Source organism: Pseudopipra pipra, chromosome 18 (assembly GCF_036250125.1).
Source record: "Pseudopipra pipra isolate bDixPip1 chromosome 18, bDixPip1.hap1, whole genome shotgun sequence".
Lineage (NCBI taxonomy): Eukaryota > Metazoa > Chordata > Aves > Passeriformes > Pipridae > Pseudopipra > Pseudopipra pipra.
The window spans coordinates 8,736,935-8,761,904 of NC_087566.1; the positions used below are offsets into that span (position 1 = coordinate 8,736,935).

The 24,970-nt window shown below is 47.4% G+C and overlaps 1 protein-coding gene across 1 annotated transcript in view; it reads right to left on the reverse strand.

Annotated features, from left to right (window-relative positions):
- The window catches only part of SETD1B (SET domain containing 1B, histone lysine methyltransferase), a 50,483-nt gene that overhangs the window by 14,312 nt on the left and 11,201 nt on the right, over positions 1-24,970 (reverse strand). Inside the window, exons 7-8 of the mRNA XM_064675064.1 lie at positions 3,924-4,694; positions 887-1,057 (exon numbers count right to left, since the gene is read on the reverse strand). Of these exons, the coding sequence (XP_064531134.1) occupies positions 887-1,057; positions 3,924-4,694 (942 nt within the window). The remainder of the gene's footprint in view (positions 1-886; positions 1,058-3,923; positions 4,695-24,970) is intronic.

Below are 24,970 nucleotides of genomic sequence, written 5' to 3' on the forward strand. Positions count from 1 at the left end.
TAAGCAAATTACCACTTCTTTGCTTTGCCACGGTCACTTACACTCAGAAACCAAGGGCCACTTCCCAGCTCTTGATCCCTTTATTTGCTTGCAAACAGAATTTCACTGCGAATGAAATTCTACCCCTTCAATTTGCATCAAAACACTCTGGGTACCAGCATGGGGCATGTCATCACCAGGTACTTTGAGGATGACAGAGAAAACTCTTGACAAATCCATGTGTCTGAGATGTAGCAGAACAGAAAGAGAGCCTAAGCCTAAGGCATCTTAAAGTACCTCAAAGCAAGTTTTATGCTAAATAAAGACTGCAGAATTTCTCATTCCAAATCTTTACTAGCACCTTCTGTGCATTCAAAATCCTTATTTCAGAGAAGCCCTCTACCCTCTCCCACCCCACTTTTTTTTTAAGATACTTTGAATTTTTACGCAAATGCTCTTTAAAATAGGTGAGACTATGTTGGTGAGTCTCAGTCTGCAAACTCACAGGAGACAGAGTTTAACCAGCTTCAGGTGAGACTCAGCTGCCAAACTGCCACACATTCCAAACAAAACAGTAACTGTGTAAAGCACTACAAGCATAAGTGTATTTTTACAACCATGCTGAAATGCTGTGCCCTAAACACAGGCAAATGTCCCATTTCTCTTGCAGAGCAGGGAAACCCTCTACAAACAATTCACACAGGTGGAAGATGAAAAAAGTAAGGCTGGGACAGAGGGGCCTTGCTCTGGTACTGGGGGGTTACAGTGATGTCAGAAGCAACCCTGTGAGTGAACACAGAGCAGAGTGAACAGCCTGAGGGCTGTGGGGCACAAACCCAGCCAGGCCTGTCCTCCTAAGGCTCCTCTGGGGAATGTCAGCATAAGGATGCCAGTTCTCTGTTTTCACCTTGAAGGATGGCAGCCGGATGGCCCCTCGTAGCCCAATGCCCAGGCCGATAGCCTCGTATCCCAGGCCTTCTCCTTTGTTCCAGTTCTCCAAAAGACAGGATGCGATTCGATCCTTCGGCTTTGGTTTTTCCTCCACTTCTCCTCCAGACTTCACTGGAGTGAGAGACGCCTGCAACAGAGAAAGCACACTTGAGAGGGGAAGCTTCCTGGGAAGGACACAAATCCTGGAAGCCATTTAGACAGTCAAAGTTTGGGAAATATCACTGCCCTGCCTAGGCATCCGTTTCTTTGAGGGCATGTGAAGATGCCCCACGTGGCCCCGCATACTTGAAAGCAAACAGAGCTGCACACACATCTCTTACAAGTAAGTTGAGTGTTCTTTAGGCAAGTCAGCCAGTGTGTTATCTACCTCCTTCGATAACCCACATAGCTGAAAGCAACTCCAGACCTTCCAGTGGGGAAGACCCTCCTTCTTTTGAGTGTAAGGCAAAATATAGTGCGTCAAAAATCACACACATCCCTGTGTTTCCTTAGCAACCACAGCCCAAGCCCACAAAACCTGTCAGAAGGCTCCAGTGCTGGGAACAGGAAAATCAAAATATTCGGGTGAAATACAAAATTTGGTCACTGGACATACAGCCTCGACAAATCCCATTTCATCAGAGCTAAGGTGTGAAGGAAAAGCAGGAATTCAGACCCCTGCAGCTGTGGAGAGGTGGCCGAGCTAGGAGAGCATTACATGTGGTGGCACATCACGCTCTGCCACCTCTTCCTGAGTGAAGGGCACTGGAGGTAACACTCATTTGCATCAGCCCATGGCACAGCACCATCTAACAAGCTGTTTTTTCTTACACACTAACAGAGCTCGTGTGCTGGAGTGGGCTGTAATCACCGAGGAGGCAGCCTAAGCTCAGCTCTCCTGCTAATAAGGGATAAGACTAATGGGAATACCGAGCAGAGAATCCAAGCGGCAGCACTCCGTGGCCAGGGATGACTGGTTATTCCTGGCACTCTGCTTAATGCATTTTACTCAGGCTTTCAAACCCAAACCCATCACTAGATTTGGGAACAGGGAAAAGCTTTCCCCTATCTTAGGTAGTAGACAAGGCCCATGGAACGTGCTGCCTTCTCTAGCAACGTGCTCCTTCACAGCCTGCTCCCTGTACATTTTCCATTCTGTCTGACATGGGACACCAGCTTTATCCTTGGGCCTTCCCACCTTTTACCTATGGCACGATACCTCCTGGCAGTCAATCAGCTGCCTGAATTGATTCCTTTGATAGAATATAACAGCCAAAATCAGTGTGATGGCAAAGCACGTGGAGACCTGACCTCCAGCTGCCACCAAGGAGCCCAGCTGGCTCATCCTCACACATACACAGTAGAGAGGGACAGTTTAAGCTGAACAATTGTATCTTATTTTCTTATGGCTGAGAATGAATCCTGTCTCACTCCAATGCCAGGGGTGCCCAGTCCTAGAGAAAGGAGGCTCTGAAACCTGTGAGGTTTTTCTCCACACAACAGTAACATGTGGCCTGGCAGAAGCCTTTCCAGGCAGCGCCCTGGGGCAGAAATGGTTCTGGCATCTCTGTTCCTGGACAGAAAGCACATGTGGTTTTCCATGCAGCAGTTTCCTATTTTCAATTACACTGCTCACATCCAACATAACCTGTGGCAAGGACTGTGGCGAGTTGCTGTGGTACAGCCAGCTTCCCTTCCCAAAGTGGGTTACAAATTCCAGGTGAGGGAGGAACATGCCAAATCCAGCCATAGCTTGAGGTGTAAAAGAGCCTGAAGATCTGCCTTGACTTGCTTCTCCTTCTTCAGTGCAGATGTCTGGTTTAAAACAATTTCTTGAGTATTTCAGTTGTTGCTTTTGCAACTATGTACTGGATCTGTTTCCTTCATCGCCCTGGAAACTCGGGGGCCTCCTCCAAAACTGTCAGCACACGCTCGCTGGCAGGGGGAAAAGCTCTGAGCATTAGTCAGAAGAGTGATGGTGTTTCTTGCTGCATGTCACACCAGCCAGCTCTGAGCCAGAGCAAATTACACTGTCATAAAACAGCTGTTAAGCAACAGCATTACCAACCTTCCAGAAAGCCAAGCAGCTCTCCCAGGCACCAGAGTTAACATGCAACTGTTTTACAAAAGCAGGTGGGGAAGATACTGCTCTGAAAATTGACATCTGAGACACAAGATCTATCTGCAGGCTGTGGCTTGGTTTGTTGTTACTTTTTCAATAATTCACTGTAACGGTGATTTTGAGGCTTGCATGAACCTTTCTGCGGTGTTACTTTTTTTTTTGGTAGTGACAAATTCACCACACATTAGATCACAGAGCTGTTTCCTGGCTGAGGTACACTTCAAATTGGGTGAGAAAGGATCAGATGATTCATGCAAAGCTGTTTTCTTAACTAATCCCTGGAACTCCTCACGTATTTGGCCAACGCTCAGCTTTTGAGTTAATTGCTGCTGTGAACATGCACTGAGGAGGTGGGAGAACTGGAAATACCCACAGACCTCATCACACGAAGTGGGGAACACAAAACAGCGACTTGGTGCTTTCAAACACTCCTCCTTTAGTTTTTTGGAGCTAAACTTGGTTCTGATGGCAAAGCAGCATGAAATACCTGCATATACAGAGTGACACCATGGAAATAAGCCAGGTTCAATATCCAGGTGCTAAGTTGTCCCCAGGCAGGTGCCTGTAGTGACTGAGCACCTTCCAGATACCTGCAGGCTGAGTCTGGTGCTGCTGCCTACCCCAGCACACAGACCAGCCCCACGGGCATTCATGGAGCCAGGTGAGGGACAGGGACACATGTGTCTCCCATTTAATTTCAGCAGCCTCCAGCAATGGGGTACCTCACAGCAAAGCTACTCCGTGGCTTTACTTTTTCCTTCCGTTTTAGTTACCATAACAATTTAGGGTTGTGGGTTCTTTTAAAGTCAGTTCCAGACCCCTGCTGATGCATGCCCTAGCCACAAGCACTAAGAACAGTTTAGGATCCAGCAGAGAGCACGTGAAAGCCTACCTTTGCCAGACGTTCCTTCTTGTCCCACCAGTCATCAAATGCCCGAAACGCCACCACTTCAACCATCTTGCGGTTCAGGTCCCTTTTCATGATAGCCTTTAGCTCCTTCACTATGACCAGGAGGACTCCATCCACAGTGGCCTTGTGGGGATCTTCCTTCTTCGGCTCATACCCCGGTGGTGGAACCGAGGGGTCAAACTTGGGCAGTGGGGGCCACTGCTGCCCACGGCCAAGAGCAGCTCCCATGGAGAAAGGGCGGTAGGGAGGGAGGTTCACGAACTGCATCCGGCCCGTCATGAAAGGGGGATACTGGTACGTGTTCTGTGCCTGCATCATGCGGCTCAGCATCTGAGTTTGCATCTGGAAGGACATGGGCATGCCCCCCCACTGGTTGCCCAAGACACTTATCATATCCACCTGCATGACAGGGAACATGCCGGGATGGAAGGGAGGGAGCGGAGGCAAGATGTGCGGCGGGGGGACCCCGGGAGGGGCCGGGAGCGGTGGCGGGGGGACGGTGACGGCGGGGTGGGTGGGTGGAGGTGGCGGAGGCAGCGGTGGAGGCATCGGGAAGCCTGGCTGGGGAGGAGGCGGAGGAGGAAGAGGAGGGAATCCCGGTGGTGGCAGAGGGGGGATCGACGGGGCCATCACTGCCGTGTTGCTGACGGAGGAGTTCACCACAATGGTTTTGGCACATTCCGCGCTGGTGATGGGCGCTGGGTTGGTCTCATCGTCGGAGATCTCCATGTCCTCCCCTGAGGAATGCTGACCCTGCGACAAAAGAGAGAGTAAAGGTGACCAACACATTCCTTTTACATTCAACACCACAGGGCGGGAATGCTTCAAACAAAAGCTAAGTTTAACACACAGTTTAATTGGGAATAGGGGAAAGCGAGCCAGCGATGCTCTGAAAAGACAGGCCCCCGAGCAGCTGGTGCCTATTGAAGCTTTTCTCTTCCATGTCAGACCTCAGGAATCAGTGAGGTAAAAGCCTTCTAAAAGAGCATCAGTACAAACTGAACAAAACCCTCAGCTTCTATGGAACAGGAGGAATTGCTCCCATGCTCAGCAAAATACACACAATTCATATGTCTTTCACTGCAAGACACATTCTCTCTCATTTGCATCTAATACTGACAGGTACATTACACTCTGAGTTTTTATTCCTTAGTCTCTCCATGAACAAAGAATTACCCTGTTTTTTAATTATAATCCATGGCTCATTTGCTGCCAACTCTTAACCTCTAATTGAGGGAAGACAACACTTCCACATGGCTGCTGCTACTAAAAGTTGTCTTGACTAGACCACAGCAATTCAGGTGGGAAAAAAAGAGCCACAAATCTTGTTAAATTGCTTTTAAACATCAAGGTGATAAATGCTGGGATTCGAAGACATAGAATATGTCATGTTTTGGGGCAAAAGGATTACTTTCCTAACCATAAGAAATACAGAGGTATAGAAAATGCTAAAACTATGTCCCACCTCCTTTGCCAAAGGGATGGAAACTGGACTGAAACAGAGGGTTCCTGCTTGCTCTGAAGTCTCAAAGCTGCCTGATTAGGTCTTGTAAAACAGAAAAGCCTCAGGAACCCAACAGCACATGGTCACACCTGCACACTGTGTCCTACAGGCACTTCAGTCCTCAAGGTGTCTCCAGCATCAAGAATCCACATGCATAACTGTCACATCCCTCAGGTACTGTTAAAACAAACCCCAATAAGAAATACAGCAACCCAACACTGCTGGAAGACATATCCACACACTGACAGTTTATCTAGGAAACAGGAATGGGGCTGATCTCTCACTAGAGTGATGACAGCAGACAGGACAGGGTCCCAGTAACCTTCTCCAAAAATATTCCTCACATTGCTAATCTCAGTAAAGACCATCTTCATGTCACCAGAGCCCTCCTGCTTGCTCTGGGAGCTGCAGGCTCCAGCCCAGCCAAGCCAGGAAAAGAACACCATCAAGTGGTCTGCTAGTGCCTCTCTCTGTCACAATCCTGGCAAGAGTTTTGGAACCTGATGGCTGCTTTCAGCCAAATTTGACTGTAGATCCCAGAAATATTTATTATTTTCTTCATGTTTTGTGCCAGTAGGTACCTTTTCTGTCTGCTCTCCCACCAGTCACCCCACTTTGAAAGGAAAGAGCAGCGTCAGACACTGGAGAACCTGGAAGTTCTGGGGAGAGATGCTGGGGAAGAAGCCTTTACAGAATCATGGAATATGCTGAGCTGGAAGAGGACCCACAAGGATCATCGAGTCCAACTCTGAGCCCTGCACAGGACACCCCAAGGGTCACAGCACATGCCTGAGAGCGTTGTCCAAACACTTCTTGAAGTCTGTCAGGCTTTGTTAGCAGTTCTCTCCCTGAAGCAGCTGTGATTTGATTTTTAACCTGTGAATCTTGCACTGGGGTACGGGAACAAAAGAAAGAACAGCTGAGTTGACTCTGCTATGAACTGCCACTGGGTGAAGCTGAGCAACCACAACTATCCAAATCACACCAAACACTTCATGTTTTATCAAAGGTCATCTCTGCTACAGCAGCCACCACCAGAGAGCAGGCTGAGCACGGCGCTCGCAGCAGCAGCTGTGCAAATCCTCCGTCCTGGCACCTCCCCTCGCCTGCCTTCCCCGCATTCCGCTGCAGCAGCACCCGGAGCCTCACGGAATGTGTGGGGCATCCCCAAAAAGCCTCTAGCAGTTTTAGTGGTCCGAAAATGCCCAGCAAGGACACTCATTCACCTGGCAAGCCCCGAGCAAGTGCTGTCGACCCCCTGCTAATGGTGGCAGAGAGGGGACTCTCCTGTAGTCACAGAGTCACTTCAGTGCAGGGAGGACTCCAAGGGCTGCTTTGAAAACCCTGAAATGAACAGCTGAAAAATGAAGTAGAAATAATAATCCATTGCACTTCAGTCTTTCCAAAGCCCAATTGTATCATTCCCTCGAGGTGTCCACATCTGGCTAACACTCCCCAGTGGGTGTCACACCCTGCATCCTCGCCCCAGCTGCTCAATTGCAGTCACGTCCCACGCCGAGAATGACAGGGAATGAAAGGACATTCTGCAGTTTCAACTGCTGCAGCTCCAGTGAAAGGAGCAAAGGAAGAGCAAAGATGACTGTGGCAGGTGTAAACAAGTTTCCTGTGAAACAGACCCCGTTTTTCAGTAAGTGAACACAAAAGGCCCTGTTAAAAGCACTGGCTCCAGCTGCAAAAGCTGGATGATGCTAAAGGTCAGTGTTGAACAGAAAGCCAGGAGTGTTCAGGCTACCAAAGACAGACCAAATCAGCTTCAAATTCATATTCATCTCATCTGATGGGGTATGGAGAAAAGTCACCTCATGAAGCCTCAGGGGAGCACCAGGTAGTGCCAGGCCACAAATTCTCCCCAGTCCCTCGTGTAGGACCCTGTACCCTCCCAGAGCCACCCAACACCAGTGTGAGTCACAGCTCAGGACTGGTCTCTGGTGAGCACACAGTACCAGACCCAAAGGACCTGTCCAAGACAACACATCGTCCCTTCCTGGAGCACCACCAGCCCCGAGCCCATCTCAGCCAGTCCTACCACAGGAGACCCCTCGTGCTCACCCAGAGTCCACTCCCAGCCACACCAGCCTTTACCCACTCTCAGTACCAATGAATCCTGCCTGATAAATGAGGTTGGTTTTCCCTCTTGAAGGAAATACCACACAGAAAAAGCCAATCCTGAAACTGCAGAGAGGTGGCAGGACTAGCAGGATTCCATGCTGTAGGGCACAGAGCTTCCTTCATTCATACAGGCATTTATTTTTACTTAAGCTGAAATGAGAACTGCTAAAGCAAAAACCAGCACGTTTGGAAAATTTAAAAGTTTTTTTTTAAATTCTTCTGGTGCTCAGATGGGTGTGCAGGAAGCAACACCAGATTCCCTGCTTCCTACAGGGCTGGGCTGACAACTCACCTGCACTTGCACAGTTCACACAGTCTGTGCTCCAGTTTTATCCCAAGCAAGATGGAAAGGGAGAGGGAAAGAGATTAAGTGACAGGGAGAAAAAGATCAGAAAAGGCACAGGAGGGTGGGGGGAAGAATCACAAGGTTAGGAAAGAGGTCAAACCAAAAGAAGATCATCTACAAGGAAGGCTTTAAAGAAAGTTAAGAGAAATGAATATTTAAAGAGGATGAATGGTTACAGGAAAGTCATATCTAAGGGGGGAAAACGTAGGCACCAAGTGAAAGAGATCAAGGTAGAGACAGAAAACCAAGGGGAGACATAGAAATATCTTCTGTTCTATGAATTTCTTTTCATTCACCTGTCTGAACCTGGATTTACTACGGTTACGACTGAATAACTCTCAGGGTATTCAGTAGCTCAAAAGTAGCTATGCTGTCCTCTCAAAGAAACCCCTTCTAGCTGGCCTCCCTATTTGCTCTCACAAGCAGAAAAAAGTGAGCTGATAGATGACACATGTAGTGCCATGAGGATGTCATGGCCATCACTGTCAAAAAATCTGTGTCAGTCAGTCCTGCAGTTCACCCGCCTGTTTCTGAGGTCATCTGGTACAATGCCACCAGAAAACCTCCTTCAGTCCACTGAGAGAAAAGCCATTTCCAGCTAAATTAATTTGTGCTGCCATCTTTGCTTTGCCTTAATTAAATTAAGAGTTAGCAAAACAGGTATTTAATTATACGCATGACACATTTTTCCAAAGGTGTTTTAATGATGCAAATTTGTTGGGAGAGATTCATGTCAGCGTAACTGGTTATAAATGGCCTCATTCACTGTTCACCCAAAATGCTAATTGCCACCTTTAACACCAGCACAGTGTGCAGAGCCTCTTGAATTAAATGAGGGAACATCCTGGGATGCCACTCCTGGATCAGCCTGCACAGTGACAGGGTAGAGCCACTGCATGCAGGGTATCGATCTCACCTCAGAGCAACACCCATTTTGCAAGCAAATGTTCACACCTGCAGAAAGAAGAAACTACATCCTAACATTTGCATGTGTACCTTCACTGTACACACTGTTCAGCACCTTTCCTACAGGCAGAGGAACTTCACATGCTTCCATTTCCTTTTAAAAGACCATCTGATAGAGAATTTACCCAGAATTTCAGAACACGTTTTTGAATACCATCAGCTTACAGCCAATTTCACTTAAAAATTCTGCTGGGTACCAAGTTACTTATATTTGAGGTAGGGTAGCAACTACTCTGACACTGCCTGACTGAGCTGTGGTGCACCAAAATAATGAAATGCAGGATCAATGGCATTCAGCACAATACAAGGGCATTAGCTTTAATGTTTTTCAATAAAGCCACAACTAAAATCAAAAGTGACTCTTGGACAAAAAGTTTTCATAACCTGGTTAAACACTCATCACTTGGTTTTGGATTGAGTTCATCTAAGGGTTGAAACAATTTACAAGTGATCAAGTCTAACTGTGTATTTTTAAAAAAAAAAGCAAGGAAAAAAAAGCCTCCAGAGAAAACAACTGACCAAAGAGGGTCATACACCAAGTCACTAACGGAGTCAAGAACAGACTCCAGGTCCTCCAAATTCCTATTCCCCAGATCCAGCAGTCTCCCCACACTGGGCTCACACCAAGCTCCTCATGATCTGTGCTCTGCATTTGACAAGGGAAATGGCACTACTGTCTTGATTTCCGGGTGAAAGTAGCCCAGTAACACACAGCTCTCCCTTCTCGGACTCCTTACAGAGAATGAGGCATTTCAAACCTGACACATTTCTTATGCCACCAACCAGAACAAAAAGGAAGCCTGAGGACATCAACCAGCCACCCCCAACTCTTCCTCAAAGACACAATTTCAATTAAAAACTCCTTCAAAAAATGACAAGCTCATTCAAGATTGGCCCAAAGAATCTCACCATTCACTCTGATAACAGAGCAAATACCTCTTGCTGCCCAAAATCTACAAGCCCAGCGAGGGCTTCAGAGGGTGTTGCTTTGTTCATTTTTAATCTGCTTTTAGCTTGCAGGCTCCATGTGTTCTTGGCAAAGCACGTGAAGAGGAGCTGTGGCTCCCAGCTGCCCTCCTGGCTTGCTGGGAGAGCAGCACTGGGCAGGATGACACGGCAGAGGGACCTGCTGAGTGCTCACACCTCGCGGTGCCAGGCGGGACCGAGGCACCCTCGGCACCGCGTTTACAATGGGCACCAGTGATTTTACTTTGCCAACCATAATTACAGCTCTGCCTCTGAAGGGACAACACAAGGGCGGTGCTTTGCTGGGGTTGCAGAGGTGGAGGACAGGAGGGCAGAGCCACTCGAGGTGGTTTGCCAGCAGTTCAGCTACAGCAGCAACAAAAACACAGAGCAATCTGCTGCCTCCACGGTCCTGAGTGAGCTCCAAACCTGCTCAGGTGACTGTGCTGTCACCAGCACCCATGGGGGCTTGTGTTGGCCAGCCCACCACCACCACAGCCTGGACTGACGCTGGAGTTGGGTCACTGCCTCCTCCCCCTTGGTTAGTCAGGTCTTTCCACCTCCTCTGGGCAGCTGAGAGAGCTCCCATCCTCCTGCTGCTGTCAGAGCCCTCAATGGCAACCACAGCAGCTTTTAATTGGGACAAGACAGCTCTCAGATGTGTTTGCACTATAATAAAATGCCCAGCTCAGTAAAAGGCAAATGGAAAAATTTACATATTACAAATCAGTGATTATAAATATCTCCAGCAACATGTATTTCTGTCTGCAGAACAGAAGACTGCAAGGTTTTTATATAGTCACGTATTTATACAGTGCTTTGTAAATTAACTCACAGGCAAAGGCTGCAAACACACAGATCAGAGCCATGGACTCAACACTGTGTCCCACAAAAAGGGGCACCACAAAGGCTGCAATGGAGCAGGGATTTCTCACAGGACATTACTTGGGTGTTTTCATCTATTACCAACTGCAAAAGAACCTCTCTCTACTTGAAAAAAAGAATTCAAGCTCCCTACCATGACAATGTCCCACCTGACACACACACAGTCTTGGCTCAGGTTGTGTTTTGGTCTGGTACTTACTTGCAGCACTTCTGTGGCACAGACAATCCTCCCCACACCTACAGGGCTGCCCAACGAGTAAAACGAGTGACAATAATACCCAAGTGCTCATTGTAAACAAACAGCACTGTAAACACCAGCCCAACTTACGCCACTTACTTTTCCTTCTAATGCCAAGAGGGAACTCTTGAGTCAATACCTCAAACCACAGGACAGCGGGAGAATCCCCCACAAGTCTCTGTCAGTCCCAGAAGAGAAGGGCAGGAGTCAGGAAATCCCACCAAGATTCTGTGTTTGTGTCTCACAATGTGCTGCCTCAGGTGCTGGTCCCTAATTATACCGTCCTGCATGTGGAAAGATGCCACAAGTTGGGATTTGGAAGGATGCAAGGAAGGAGTTCAACTGGGCTTTCAGCATACAGCAGGAAGGGCTCTTGAGACGGGGAAGCACGTGGGGCTAATGCTCACAAAGAGAAAAGGTCTCCTCACTAACTTCCAGTACTTCCTGACACCAGGAACAGAAGTAAATTGACTTATGTTTTAAGGACAGCAGGAGAGCTGGAAGGCTGCCCAACAATCCATGCCATCATCAGAAAATCTAGTGAATTAAGATGACAAAATGAGCTAAAATGACTCCTGCAGGATGGGCAGGAGTGTCAAACACAGCATCCGACACTCAGGCACACCTCCAGCTTCCTGCAGGCCTTCAGGTGCATTGAGCAGCTGAGATGGGTCTTGACATTTCAAGGACCTGTTTCAGATTCCAGAGGGGATTATCCTCTGTCTCCTCACAGGACAGTGCAATAACATTAATGTCTCCAAGGAAAGGAATGGGGCAGTAGCTTAAATCAGTATTTCTGACCTAAGGTCCCCGACGTGACCCAGGGCATGAAATGACCCACACCAACAAAACATGAAAAACAGGAGAAAAGTAATGCAATGATTGAACAGGAGGGGTTCAGGCTGTTTTCACTTGACTGTACAGAGAAGCTCCAGTGGCTGTAGGAAACGATGCGTGGATTCTTCCTTCCAGAAGTTGAAATGGATTCTGGAGTAAGAAACACCCACTTAGGCAGACTCTAGGCATTTCCATGAGGCTAAGAACTTCTCTCACTTAGCAAACAATCCAGGGAAGGACAGACAACTCCAGGTGAAGCAAAGAGGACAGGGATGGGAAGCCCATGCAGTGTAGTCTGAGATAACCAGATCTTCACTGATCCAGAAACAAAACCACTTGAGAAATGGGATCGAAGACTCATGTGTGAGAAGACCCAACCACCATTCAGTACTTTCAAAAATCCATTCTCTTGGCAAGACAGCACCATAGTTCAGTTTTCAACATGAATTCCTAGGACAGCAATCCTCTGAGCCAGGAACTAAGCCAGTGGGAGAACAACTGCCAGATCTGCCTCAGCAGAAAGCCTGAAGAGATGAACTGGCAAAGAGGGCAATAACTCACTGAGGGGATTGCCCTGTTTGTTAGCAAGTGCACTGCCTTCCACAAAAGGGATGGCTTAATTCAGGAAAGGGGAAGGAAGCTCTGAACTGCAAACTTCATGGCATATGACGTGGTTACACTGTTCCTGTGGGCAGGGTCACCAAAGAAGGGATATTTGGAGAAGCCAGACGTTGCCCCTGGGCTTCCCACGCACAAGAGACGCTCTCTGGTGTCTGCATGGACAGGCCAACACAACACATTTGGGTCCACACTCAAATGGAAACTTCCAGACCCCCAGACTGCTCAGATCTGAGACAAGACCAACGTGAAGATACAACTGGGCAGATCACAAAATACAGTGAGAGTACGAGTGGGGAGTCAGCGGCCCCCAGCCCGAGCTCAGGGATGCCTGGGCAGCCCGTGTGTGCCCCGATGTGAGGCTGGACAGTCGCCCCTCCTGCATTATGTGAACAAATCCGAACTGGCAGGGCGAATGTGTGCCAATTCAGGGGCTGCGTCATGTGGCCACTGTGTTTTTCATCACATATGAAACACCCTAAAATTGGATTTACCAACTCATGGAACCATGGCCTTTTCCCTCAAGTCTTAAGTAGATCTTATTAAGGGGGGAAAAAAAGGTTTCTTTATGAGGGGGGAGGAGGAGGTAGGGAAAAGGAAGGAGGAAAAGAGGGGGGTGTTAACATTGGGGAGCCATGTAACAAGGAAGGCTCTTTCCACAGCGATGGTTGTTCTAGTGTCCCTATTTTAGATGGGGGGAAGGGACAGCTGAAGAGCTATTTGCAATCTAACTTCAAAGGCTTCAGTCGGCTGGGAAGCTAAGTCATGCATAAAAGGATGGTAGAGTGGCAAGAAAATACCCCCTACAGATAAATTAGTCAGGGAATGTTCTCTGCTTCTCCCAAAGACTTTCATACAGCCAGACTGGCTTTACTCAGGTAAAGCCCTTCTCAGACACCAGGTTCAGTGATACAGAGTCCTGGGAACAAACCAGCCAAATCCAACAGAGGAACTGAACAGTCTCTCTGGAAAAGAGAAAGGCAGTGGTAAGCATGCAATGGGCTTCCCTGTCATTTTCTGCCACCTCAGCTATTATCCATAGATTTTATTTTAAGGTCTGTCCACACACAAAAGATGAAGAGCTTCAGGCAGCATCTCCTTTACTAAAGATGCAAAGAAAAGCAGACAAGTTATGAGAAATCACCCTGTATACAGAGAACTCATTTCCCAAATGATTCTGTAATGCTCTGTCTCGCTCCCGACGCTGGTGCACAGAAATGCACCCACATCTCTAAAGAGCAGAAGGTACTTTGCAATCAAAGATAAAGGGAACTGGCAACATTAGATCAGAGTCCACCTATAAGTAAAAAAAACAAAACCCTGCATTAACTGCATGTGCAGAGTACACAGATACCTCACAGTTCAGTGCCAGGCAGGAGCTCAGATGCCATCCCCCTGACCTCACCCTCATACTTAAACCTTAGGTCAAATGGAGCCATGAATTCAGATCTTGCTACCAAGAAGATGATAAGAAAGCAGATAAGCTTGGAAAACAGTCTAGCTTCTCAGCTGATAGCAGCCTGTTGAAGAATAGGTTGTACATATACTGTATTTAAACAAGTTCTAATCAGCAGAAGTAGACCAGTTTGACACTCTTCCCCTTTTACATAGTATTACTACACCCTTGATTATCTGAAATCACATGGCTATCACAGTTAGGGCAGCATTTTCAGTGCCCTGTTCAGTGCTCTCAGGGTTAGTATCAACAGTGGCTTCATCTGCAAGACCTGGATGTCCACTATACAACCTGTGCAACGCTGAGTCTTCTCAAAAGAGAGGGCAGAAGTTAAGAAATCGAGGACTTGAAGGACAACAGGTAAAAAAAAAGAGGTTTTGTCAGATCATTCATCAGTATCATCCTGTAACGCTCTCCTGCTCACTGCCATCCGCCCTCAGATCCAGGTGCCATTAGTATATCCCACGGCAGCAGTTCAATCACCCGCCTCCCTTCTCCAGAGGCATCCCAAATGATGAGCCTGGCTTCTCCTTCCCCTCTCCAAGAGCCTGAGCCACTCTTGCCCTGAATTTCTCAGGTGCCGTCCTGATCTCTCCACGTGCCTGGGAAGCAAAGAGACCCAAGTGGTTTTGGCACCTGCAAGAAAACCCAGGAGCCCACAGCTGATGGAGGAATCCCAAAAGAGCCCTTTCCAAACAAGTACACCTTTACTCTCCAAAAAGTGTGCAACAAGCAAGGGGAAAGAGTTAAAGTCCTGATTTTTATGTGAACCTTTCGTGAGCACTTTTGGTGAGATTTCTTGAGCCCTCTACTGCTGGCCTGGGAGGTCACACAGATTCAGCACTACTCTCCTTCCAGCAGCTCTTTTGTAGCCCAGTACCTGCTATTTGAAAAGAAATAAGGAAGCTTGAAAGAGGGAACATACTGTTAACAAGGTCCTACAGACCTTGTTATCATCCTGACTGCAGTCATGGTGGCTACACAGTATGGTTTCAAATAAGAAAACCTGTGGCTTTCTGTTCTGGAGACAGGCACTGCCATCATCCCAGAGAGGACAATGGGACATCTGCTGTGTTTCTGAAATTCCCAGAAAAACCACTGCAGAGAAGCCGGTTCAGGCAGTCCACGTGATCTTGAGTGACAAAAAGCATTTACCCACTTTGGATGAGGCCCCCAGTGGAGGTGGTGGAGGTACTCCAGGTCTCTGGGACGCAGCCATAGAGTGAGAAAGGCACAAAACCTTTGTTTAGGGAACGAGAGGCTCAGGTGACACAAACCCTCTCTGGCTGTGGCCAGACTGTCACAGCAGTGACCACAAACGATGACTGGCACCCTAATGAGCTTAGCAGGCTCCTCATTTTCTGAGCATTACAACACAAGCCTAACAAGTCCTTCCCAGCAAAGCTCTGTGGATGCATTAAACTCCAGCTACACCACAGGAGACACTTCACTCCGAGGAGCCTATTTCCAGCAGCTGAGTAGAGAAGTTCTTCCTCAAAAGTAAGGGTGAGGCCAGCAAGAAACAGTTCCCCTTTGGTAACATTTCTCTTCTCTCTGGAGGCATCTTGAATTTTTCACTGCTTTATTTCCTGCTTAGATTTTACCTCTCTTGCTGTACTCACATTTAACTAAGTGCAGTCAGAGGGGAGACAATCAGGCACATCAGCTGAGGAATGTAACATATTAATTAACACATTAAAAATCTTCCTTTTTCTAAGACGAAGCCTAGAGCAATATCCAGCCAGAAATACCTTCAAGTTGTCCCTGTCCAAAACCTGCTCAGTGAGGGAAACACAAGTTTTTCCCCATACCACTCCTCTCAGGTGATGGAAACATAACCCTTGTGGCTGCCAACTGCTGACTGATCCCTTAACAAAAATAATCTCCGTGCAGTAGATGACATTTCTCATGGCCTTTTAGAAGATATCAAACTTTTACTATTAAACTATCCCCACTATATGCAAAACAAATCATGCAACCACAACTGTTCTAAAGCACCAGAGTGGAAATACCCCCCAGCTGGGCTGCATTCCCACTGCCATTTGTGCACGCATAAAATATGCAAAGAAGAGAGGAGAGGTAAAGTATGCCCATTTCCCCACCTGTCCCCTAATTAGCAAGCAGGAGGTTTAAACAAACACATGGAAACACTTTGCACCTCAAACAAAACTGAGCTGTGCACCTCACTGCCACAGGACACCGCAGGCTCACAAGCGCAGATGGGTTGAAAAAGGGATTAGATGTTTGTGGAAGACAGGTCCACCAGCAACTACTGAACAAGGTCACTGTTCATCTGCTGGTCATGAGCAGATGAGGGACCCCAGGGGAGCATCACCACACACAGCCTGGCTCTGAGAGGGCTTGTGATGGCACCCACTGCCCTGACCTCCCACTGAAGGACTCCTAGTAACCCAGACAAAATAACCCCCAACAGACAACCAAGGAAAGATAAAGATGTGCCTTTTCCTTGCTAACTCATGAGTTAGTCCAAAGTCTCTCCTGTTCTCTCTTGCAGCAGAGCTGTAATCAAGCTCTCCCACAGGTGACTGCTCAAGTGAAAGGACTGCATGTACATGGGCAGAGCCTGTTAGCAGCAGCCAGTGACAGGTGATCCATGTTCTGCTCCTCAGACCCACCACTCCAGCCCTCAGGCTCTTTCAGGCCTCCTCCCCACGTTGGTGACACTTATTCTACTCACTTCCTTAATAGCTGATTTAAAGAGCTTTGTTAAAATGCTGGCAATGAGCACGAAGCCCTGCAGAAGCACAGGGCAGTACAGCATCTCTACAGCCCATACATGAGCAGACACATCTAAACCCCTCTCAATCCCACAAGTCTCACTTGTAATTTTTAGAGCAGCTTTCCCATTAGATTGGTTCCCTAGTCTGAAGTTACATATGAAGTCTCGAAAAGGTAGGTTACTCATTTGAAGAGTTATGTGAAATAGTTGTGAGAAAGGCACAAAACCAGCCAAACACAGCTCTGTGCTCATGCATTCCATGCCTTGCTCACTGATCCAGGTGACCAGCTGGAAGGCACGGGCATCTTTTTATTTTTTAAGCAGTTGTGCAGGAACAGCTGGCTTGGTGGTTTGCAACTAATAGTTTATTACTTAGGACAGTTTAGTCTCAGCACCTTTTGGAGCACCAGAGCTGCACAGTGGTACTTACAGCACAAACCATCATCAATACATCTCACTGGAAGTGATTCTAAGGTTGTGCCTCAGTAGAACAACTGCACTGTGCAATGCTCTTGATTCCAGAGCTCAGTTAAAACAGTAAAAGTACTGCAAAACCTGGGTCATAACCAGAGTCCAACATTCCTCCTTCTTACAATTACGTTTGTACATTTAGCCCCAAATTCACTTACAATAAAATCCAGTCCTCACATAAGCTCCATCCCAACTCAAAGTCAGACTCCTTCAGAGCTGCCCTTCTGAGTTTGGGATTTTTTTTTCTTTTAATGCATGGTACCATCTAAAGCTCCACTTGGACATTGAAAGCAGTTCCACATAAACCCTTTCAGAGCAAGGACAGAAGGCATGTGGAAGCTTTACCTACTGTTCAGTGATTGACCCCAAAACCCATGTTCCTCACATCACAGTGCAAACCCAAGTTCCTCATGTTCTCTTGCCTGCCTCCCCCTCTCCGAGACCCCACAGTGATACACAACCAGAGGAGCTGGGCTGCAAAAGCCAGCCAGGGTCCCCCCAAAGGACTGTGCCCCCACAGCCACTGTGCCAAAAGCCACTTTTCTGCCTGCAGCACGTGTGCCCCAGCAATGAGCCAAGACGAAGTCATGCAACAAGACTTCCTCAAGCTGAAGCCTGAGCCTCCAACCCAGCAGGGATCACAGCTTAGTTCTGGTGCCTCGCAGCCAGGCTGGGTGCTCCCGGCACAACGCCAGCTCCCAGGGAATCTAAAAGCAGTTCCAGCATCAGGACACCATCCTCCAACAGGGCTCTGCAAGGGCCAGGCTGCCCCTTGCCACCAAACCCACACCACCTACCTGCCTCTCACTGGCCTGGAACACCCCCCCTCAGGATTGCAAAACCAGCTGCTGTTAACACTTTTCTGAGGTTATTTGGGAGGTACATCCCACCTGACACTGTATTACCAAGCAATAAATTTGTTGAGATTCCCTTGTCAAAATGCATCCTTCCTGCACATCTCCAAGGCATCCATTCCACCAGTAGACTGGCCTTTATGTTTTATTGTAATTTGAATAATTTCATGCAGTACAAAGTATTTTCACATTTTCCAAGTATTTTTTTTTCCCTGACAATAGCAAAATGCTTGTAGCACCTTGATAACAGTTGCTCACATTTATCTGCATCCTTCAAAGACAATATGTCAATTATCAGCACTGGAAACTCTCAGCCACATCTGCTGACCAAAATGCCACGTTTGGCAACTGCTTAGCAACAAGAGCTGGATTGGGAAACGGTCCCCAGAGCCATGTGCCAACATCACACCAGCTCCTGCTTCCACCAAACAACTGCTATCACCTGAAATGGATATATTTTGTTTTGCCTGGGATACACAAGGCACCAGAAATAACAAGCTCCTTTGGGAACAGGGAAACCTGGAAAAAAGCTGCCTACTTCAGCAATCCCTCCCCAGGCTCCAAAGGGAATGTCTCCCTGGTGTGTGCAACACATGTTAATCCTGCACTGCTGGAAGAGGACGCACCACTTGGACGCAGCACAAAACTCTATCTGCTCACTGCAAAACACAGCTCTTTTGGAAAAAAAAAAATGGATGTAAGACAGCAACTCCCACTCCACACCACCCACAAAAGCAGCAGATATCCAATCCCTTGATCAGGCCAGCAAAAGGCCCAGGAAAAACAAAACCCCATCCGTTCTTCACCATCCTTAGCCCTCTTCTTCCCAAGGCTCTGTGCCATTGCACTCATTGACACAGGGAATCTGGGCAGTGGCGAGCTTGAGGACATTCCTTGAACGGCTGAAGGTGCCAGCAAGGAGGAAAGACAGGAAGGACTGGGGAGACCATCTTTGCTTCTCTTCTTCCTCCCCTCCTCACCATCTCAGAGCCTTTTTCCTAACTGTGTCCCTGACCTACTGCCTGATATGGAGAGAGAAAGAGATTGGGCAAAGCACAGGCGAGCTGGTCAAAGGTGTGTGATAATTGCACCTGGTAAACAGTTGTCAACTCCCCACAAACACAGACTCCAAACACTCCAAACAGTCCGGAGCAGCCAGTGACTCCAAACACCGCTGAAAAGCGACGAAGTCGAAACACGTAAGTTCTGACAAGGGAAAACTGGAAGTTGAGCCCCAGCTCTCTGACCCTTTTGCAACCAACCCTCCCAACCAAAGAACTGCTGCCGGCCCCGTGCTGGAGCAGTTTCGGTTCCCCCCGGGCTGTGCTGCGCAGGCTCACGGTGCCCTCCGTGCACAGGGCGATTGCCGGAGCCCAAGCCACCAACAACTTCCTTTACTCAAACTGCTCCTGAAGCAACACTTTTGCAACAGCCCAAGGAGCAAACCCATTCCACCTACTGCAACCTGGAGAGAAATGAGAAACCCCAATTTGCTGTCTTGCTATTTTATGTATTTATATGTCTTGACCTCACAAGGCCTGTCTCCACCACTGGAAACGTACGGGGGCAGATATTGATTTTATTTCAGTGCTATGCAAATAAAAAACCATTTTAAAATACTTTTTTTTCCCTTTACCATTTCTTTTTTGGTTTTTGGGGTTTTTTTAAATACTTTGTTTTTAGGAGTACAAAATCTGAGCTATCTTTCATGCTCATGATGAATGGGCATTTCCAAAAGCAAGCACTGCAAATTTCACAATAAACCCTGAGACAGCAGTAACACGTCTGGGTCAAAGGAGCCCTCGTGGGCAGGTACGTGATGCGCAGAGTTAACGAACTCACGAGTTTCATGTTGAGTTTTGCCCCGTCTTCAGTAGGTACAAACAAGTACCCCAAATTGAAAATTGAAAATTAATAGAAAGGGGGGTGGCAAAGTCACGGGACTCAAAATCGGTGCAATATGGAAAAACCTTCTACTGATGAACTGCATCTATTTAGAGGACTCCAGGAAAGGCACCAGCCAGCAGAAATTTGAATAAGCACTCGTCTGCTCAGTGCTCTGTGTCAGACACAGACACATATAGAACACAGCGGCTGCTCCGACTTCTTCAAAACCAGACCCAGAAATTAGTGCTGTTCTGGCGGCTGCCAGCACAATATGTTAACAGCAATTATCTTCTCAATATTTCTACTGATTACCTAACACACTGGCACGTTTTCTCAGTGTCACTGCATGTTGCAACACACGTCGCCATCCAGCAACTTGTCTGCATTCCCTTGGTCACTTTTCACGACCATCAGATGCGAAACACAACTGGAATGATAATGGGTTGGAGAAACTGTGAGGAAAACGTGTCACTTCAATGTGAGGCTTCACAGCCTGCATTTATGACATCTGAACATTCAATACTGTCACTGCTAAAACCTGAGTGCTGGAAAGAATAGGAAGAATTCTGCAAGCAGCAAAAGGAAGATGCCAAGGGTTCTCTAACTGTGGATGGTGTGTAGAGCTCAGATTTGCAGATATTATTGCACCCTCAGCTATATGCTATGGTTAAACAGTGTGATTTGGATCTAAGTTTCCAGTGCAGCAGAGCATCTACAGATTACACAAACACAAAACAAGCAGTGCTCTGCCTATTAACAAGCAATTCAAGTGTACACAGCCAGCCCACCAGGAACTGAAAACTTACAGAAAGTCACTGGTGGCAAAACAGAAGGAACTGAGGTAGTGGTGAGACCATTGTCAGCAACAGTGATTTATAAAAAGGAATGGTAATGTCATTTCTATCAGGTATGCAAAATGCAAAAGCCTCAAAGCCTTGGCCTGGTGTGAGAGTAAAAGAACCACTCAGCCTCCCAACCACAGCCCGCTTTCTATTCTTCAGTTACACTCCAGAGCATTTCACCATTTTCAGCTCTGTTATCAACAAGAGACATGTTCTCTCACTCTACTGAAGTTGTTAAGTATCCAAAAAAAACAAACCCAAAACAGCCAAATATTTTTCCGTTCAGGTTTTCCCCCTCCCAACAAGCAGACATGTATGAGTGGGTGTATCACTAGGAACACCAGGGGAATCCTATGCAATCCTGCTCTGAAAAAGTGACTTTAAAACTACTGCTTCCTCAACTGAACACATTTGGCTGGTCAAGCCCTCTGCTCTGCTAACCACTCTGCAAGCACTCCAAGAATCGAATCTGAGCCAAATTCAAAAAGCCAAAAGTGAAACAAGTTAGCAAACACAACGGACTTCTCTACTTTCTACAAATTTTTGCAGGAGCAGCAGGCTGTCGTGTGGTAAATGAACCACTGTACAAGGAAGCAGTCCCTGCCTGGGGTCTTCCAGTATCAGCTCTGAAAAAAAAGGTAAGATAACAATACCTTGCACTTCCACTGCTTTGGAAGCCTGGATGTCCTTACCTTGGCCAGGTTATATGGGAACTGACCCTCAGCCCCAAGCAACCCAGAAGGACACAGGGCTGCAGTCCTGCCCCAGTCTGCTCCCTCCTCTGGACACAGGGGCTGAACAGATCTCTGAGCTCTCAAAGGGGCCAGTGTCAGTTAGTGTCACATTTAAATCACCTTTTGAGGGATTTGTGTGCCATCTCTCTTTTCTGAACAAGCTTAAACTCTGCAAGATCCCCTGAAGTCCCCGTGGCTTCTTGCTGCTGCTGTGCAGTGGGTCAGGAAGGGCAGAGCTGAACCCACAGCTTAAGTAGTCCACTCTCATTTTAATTTCACAGGTTGAGCATGGCTAGTGTAATTCACATGTAAAACCACAGCAGTCATCCAAATCTCTGCTGCCTGGGCATTGGCTGGCTGCATTGCTGGAAAGTCATGGTCATAACATACACCTATTTTTTGAGTTTCCATTAGGAACCGGTTCTGTCAGGCATGATTGCATTCACAAGAGCTCAGGAGGCAGGAAAATTTGAAAAAGTGTTTATGAGACTGGGCATAAATCACAGCTCTCAGGATTTTCTCCCTTCTTCAATTAAAAAACTACATTGAGAGCAACCATTCGCCACATCTACTCCCCCCATCTCCCTCCAGGAATGATGAATCCCACTCCAGCTGTAAATTGGATCCCAGGTGTACCCATATATATTATACATACATAACAGCTACTTATGGGCATAAGGGCTCTTGCACAGTTACTGTGGAAACGAAGGTATCAAATTTTCTGGCTCTTAAGGCTCTACCTTCACAACCTTAATGTGCATTTACCTTGAATAAATCACTTATGCACCATCCAGCCCAGAAATATCCCTCAGAAGGGTGCGACTGTGTTCATCCCTAGGAGGCTCTGTGTAACCCATCACCAAAGTCCCAGAACACAGGGCTGCCTCTGACCCACACAACCCATGGGTGAAAGCAGGGTACAGGACAAGAACACCCTTCTGCAGGCACGCAGATGTGTTCCTGCCCAGCTCAGCTCCAAGGGGCACAGACCACTCCTGGGGCAACCACTGCAGGCACTGCTGGCAGCGAAACCCCTGGCAGCTCCTCTCGCTGCCCGATGGCACTGGGGCACTGGTCTGTCTCACAAGTGTTCGTGACAACTAAAGGTTGAATTTGGCCCTGCAGGAATCATTGACCAGCTACTGAAATACTGCCCGGTCTGGATGGGGGTGCAGCAGCAAGGAGCCACACAAGACACGAGGCAGTGTCTTGAGGAGAATGTCATCACATCCTGCTAAGGCTCCGGAGGGACAATGTGACACTTCAACATAAATTTCTTCCAGTTCTGGCCGTGACCACACAAGAACCCAAAGATACTTTTACACCAAGTGCAAATTCAGCCCAGATGTAACCTCAAGGACTTCAGCAGAGCTTCCTGTAGGGCTGAGCCTGACCTACGTCGTCTGTGTGTAAGCCCAGCTCAGAAATTCTCCCTGGGTAACTGTGAGAGGACCCTGCATCTGCACAGCTTGTCACAGGGATGCTGACACTGTCCTGCAAGAGGCACCTCAGCACCCAGCATGGCATTAAAAGCATTCACAACAGCCGGGTGAGACAGCTGGTGACAGCAGTGGCTTTTGGGGTCTCCAGGGCTGCTGTGCACTGTGTGACTTTCAGTTCACTCCCCAACCCATCTGCTAAAATTCACAGCAAACAGCAGAACTGCTCTCGCCTCATTCACATTTCAGGATCTTCGTTTTTATGATGATCTTTGGCATTTTCAAGGCACTCCTCCCTCCACAGTAACTCAGTGCTTAGCCAAACTACCAGGAAGACGAGAGACTGCTGATCCCTCAATTAAAAAGTACTTTCATACTTATACATCTAGAAGAATACCATTGTCAACCATATAGTCTTCCTATTACATGCTGGCTATGCACACAAACTGATACATTCATAAGCTGAAACATGAAAGACATCATCAATATACAACAAAGTGACTCGCTGCAATCCTGTCACCCTCCCCAGCACAAAGGCAGGGCCTCTTCCTGTCACAAGCCAAGCCAAAACAAGACCTGGCTCAGATGGGATGTCAAAACGTCAAACTGTATGTACTTAATCTTTGCACTTCTGAAACAGCCAAGATCCTGTGAAAAGAAATTATTACAGTTCTTTCCTTTTTACCTTTTCAAGCACACAGGAAGGTAAGTTTGGACATTGCTCCCCTCAAAAATTTCCTGATATCACAATGCAGCTCAACTTTTTTTCTTTCCTTTTTTTTCTTTGCTATCTTCTAGTTTCTTGAAAAAGCCCTCTCTGCCCCGTCTTCCTGGCTGGCAGGTTGTGCTGTTTGGAAATGATCCTTTTCCTCCCCTCACTTCGTACTGCCCACATCCCACTCAGTTCCACACCTCGGCCTTGTCCCTTGGCTAAGCTTAGCGGGACTTTCTCTGCAGACCTTAATCACTGCTCCCAGATTAGTTGGGGTAGGTGTTGCAGACAGATGCACAGTCCTTCCTCTCCCACACCCAAACTCCCTGCCAAACTCTGGCTTAGGAGTATCATACCGGATCTTGAAATCAAGCTCTGGGGTCTTGCAGGATAAATCAGAGCAATTGCTGGGGCTGGGCTGTGCCTCCTTTACTCATGGCAAGTCTGGGGGGGTAATTTGCCTGATGATTTGACAGCGCTTCACCTACAGAGCAGATGTTACTGTATTAGCAATCATTGACAAAAATCCTGCTTGTTTGATGGGAAACAGGATGAGGTCCTCAGGAAAAATTTCCCTGCAACTCTGCTGGCATCCTTATGAATCCTGAGATTTTCCCAGCTAGAGCACCCGCCCAAAAGAGCTGGCCTGGGGCTGCTCTGACCCCTGAAGAGCCAAATATGAAGTAAATAAGAAGTTCAAGCTCTCTGCCCTTTATTGCTTCCTTATGATACTTAATGAGCCTTCCCTACACTAATATGTCATTCCTGCTCCACTCCCCAAGCCACACAGTCACTAGAAATATTCGGGTCTGCCTTCCCTCTGTTTTGCTGGAGGATTCTCTGAAGGACTGGAGTTGAATAGTGGTATCACAATAGGCTGAAGCCGGAGGTTTAGCTTTCCAGCCCTTAGACAGACTCAATGCCCCTCTCTAACTCAGTTGGAAAGCTGCAGCTCAAATTTCAGCCTATGTTAAGTCACTGTTCAGCTCTGCTCCTTCAGCAAGAGAGAGGAAAGCCAGCAGAGCCTTTTTCTAAAGCAAAAAAACTGTGGGGGAGAAGGACAGGGGAAGGAAGCAAAAACACATGGAGATTGTTTTTCGTGCATCACAAGGAGCAATGAAAGACACAGGCAACTTTTCAAACATGCCAGAATAGTTTAGTGTGATTTGTAACCAAGAGGAGGTTTGAATAAACAGCTCAAACATCAAACATCAACTTTTTTGGAGGGGGAGGAGATAGTTAAGGCAGCAATGACCTCCATGGAGACCCTGCTATCACCCTTCTGACTTCTGCAGAGGATTGACACATTTACATCATTTTGTATCACAGAACCATCGATGTGAACTACTGACACCAGCATCTCATTAAGGAGAAACAAAGACTTAACAAGGGCTTCAACATCAG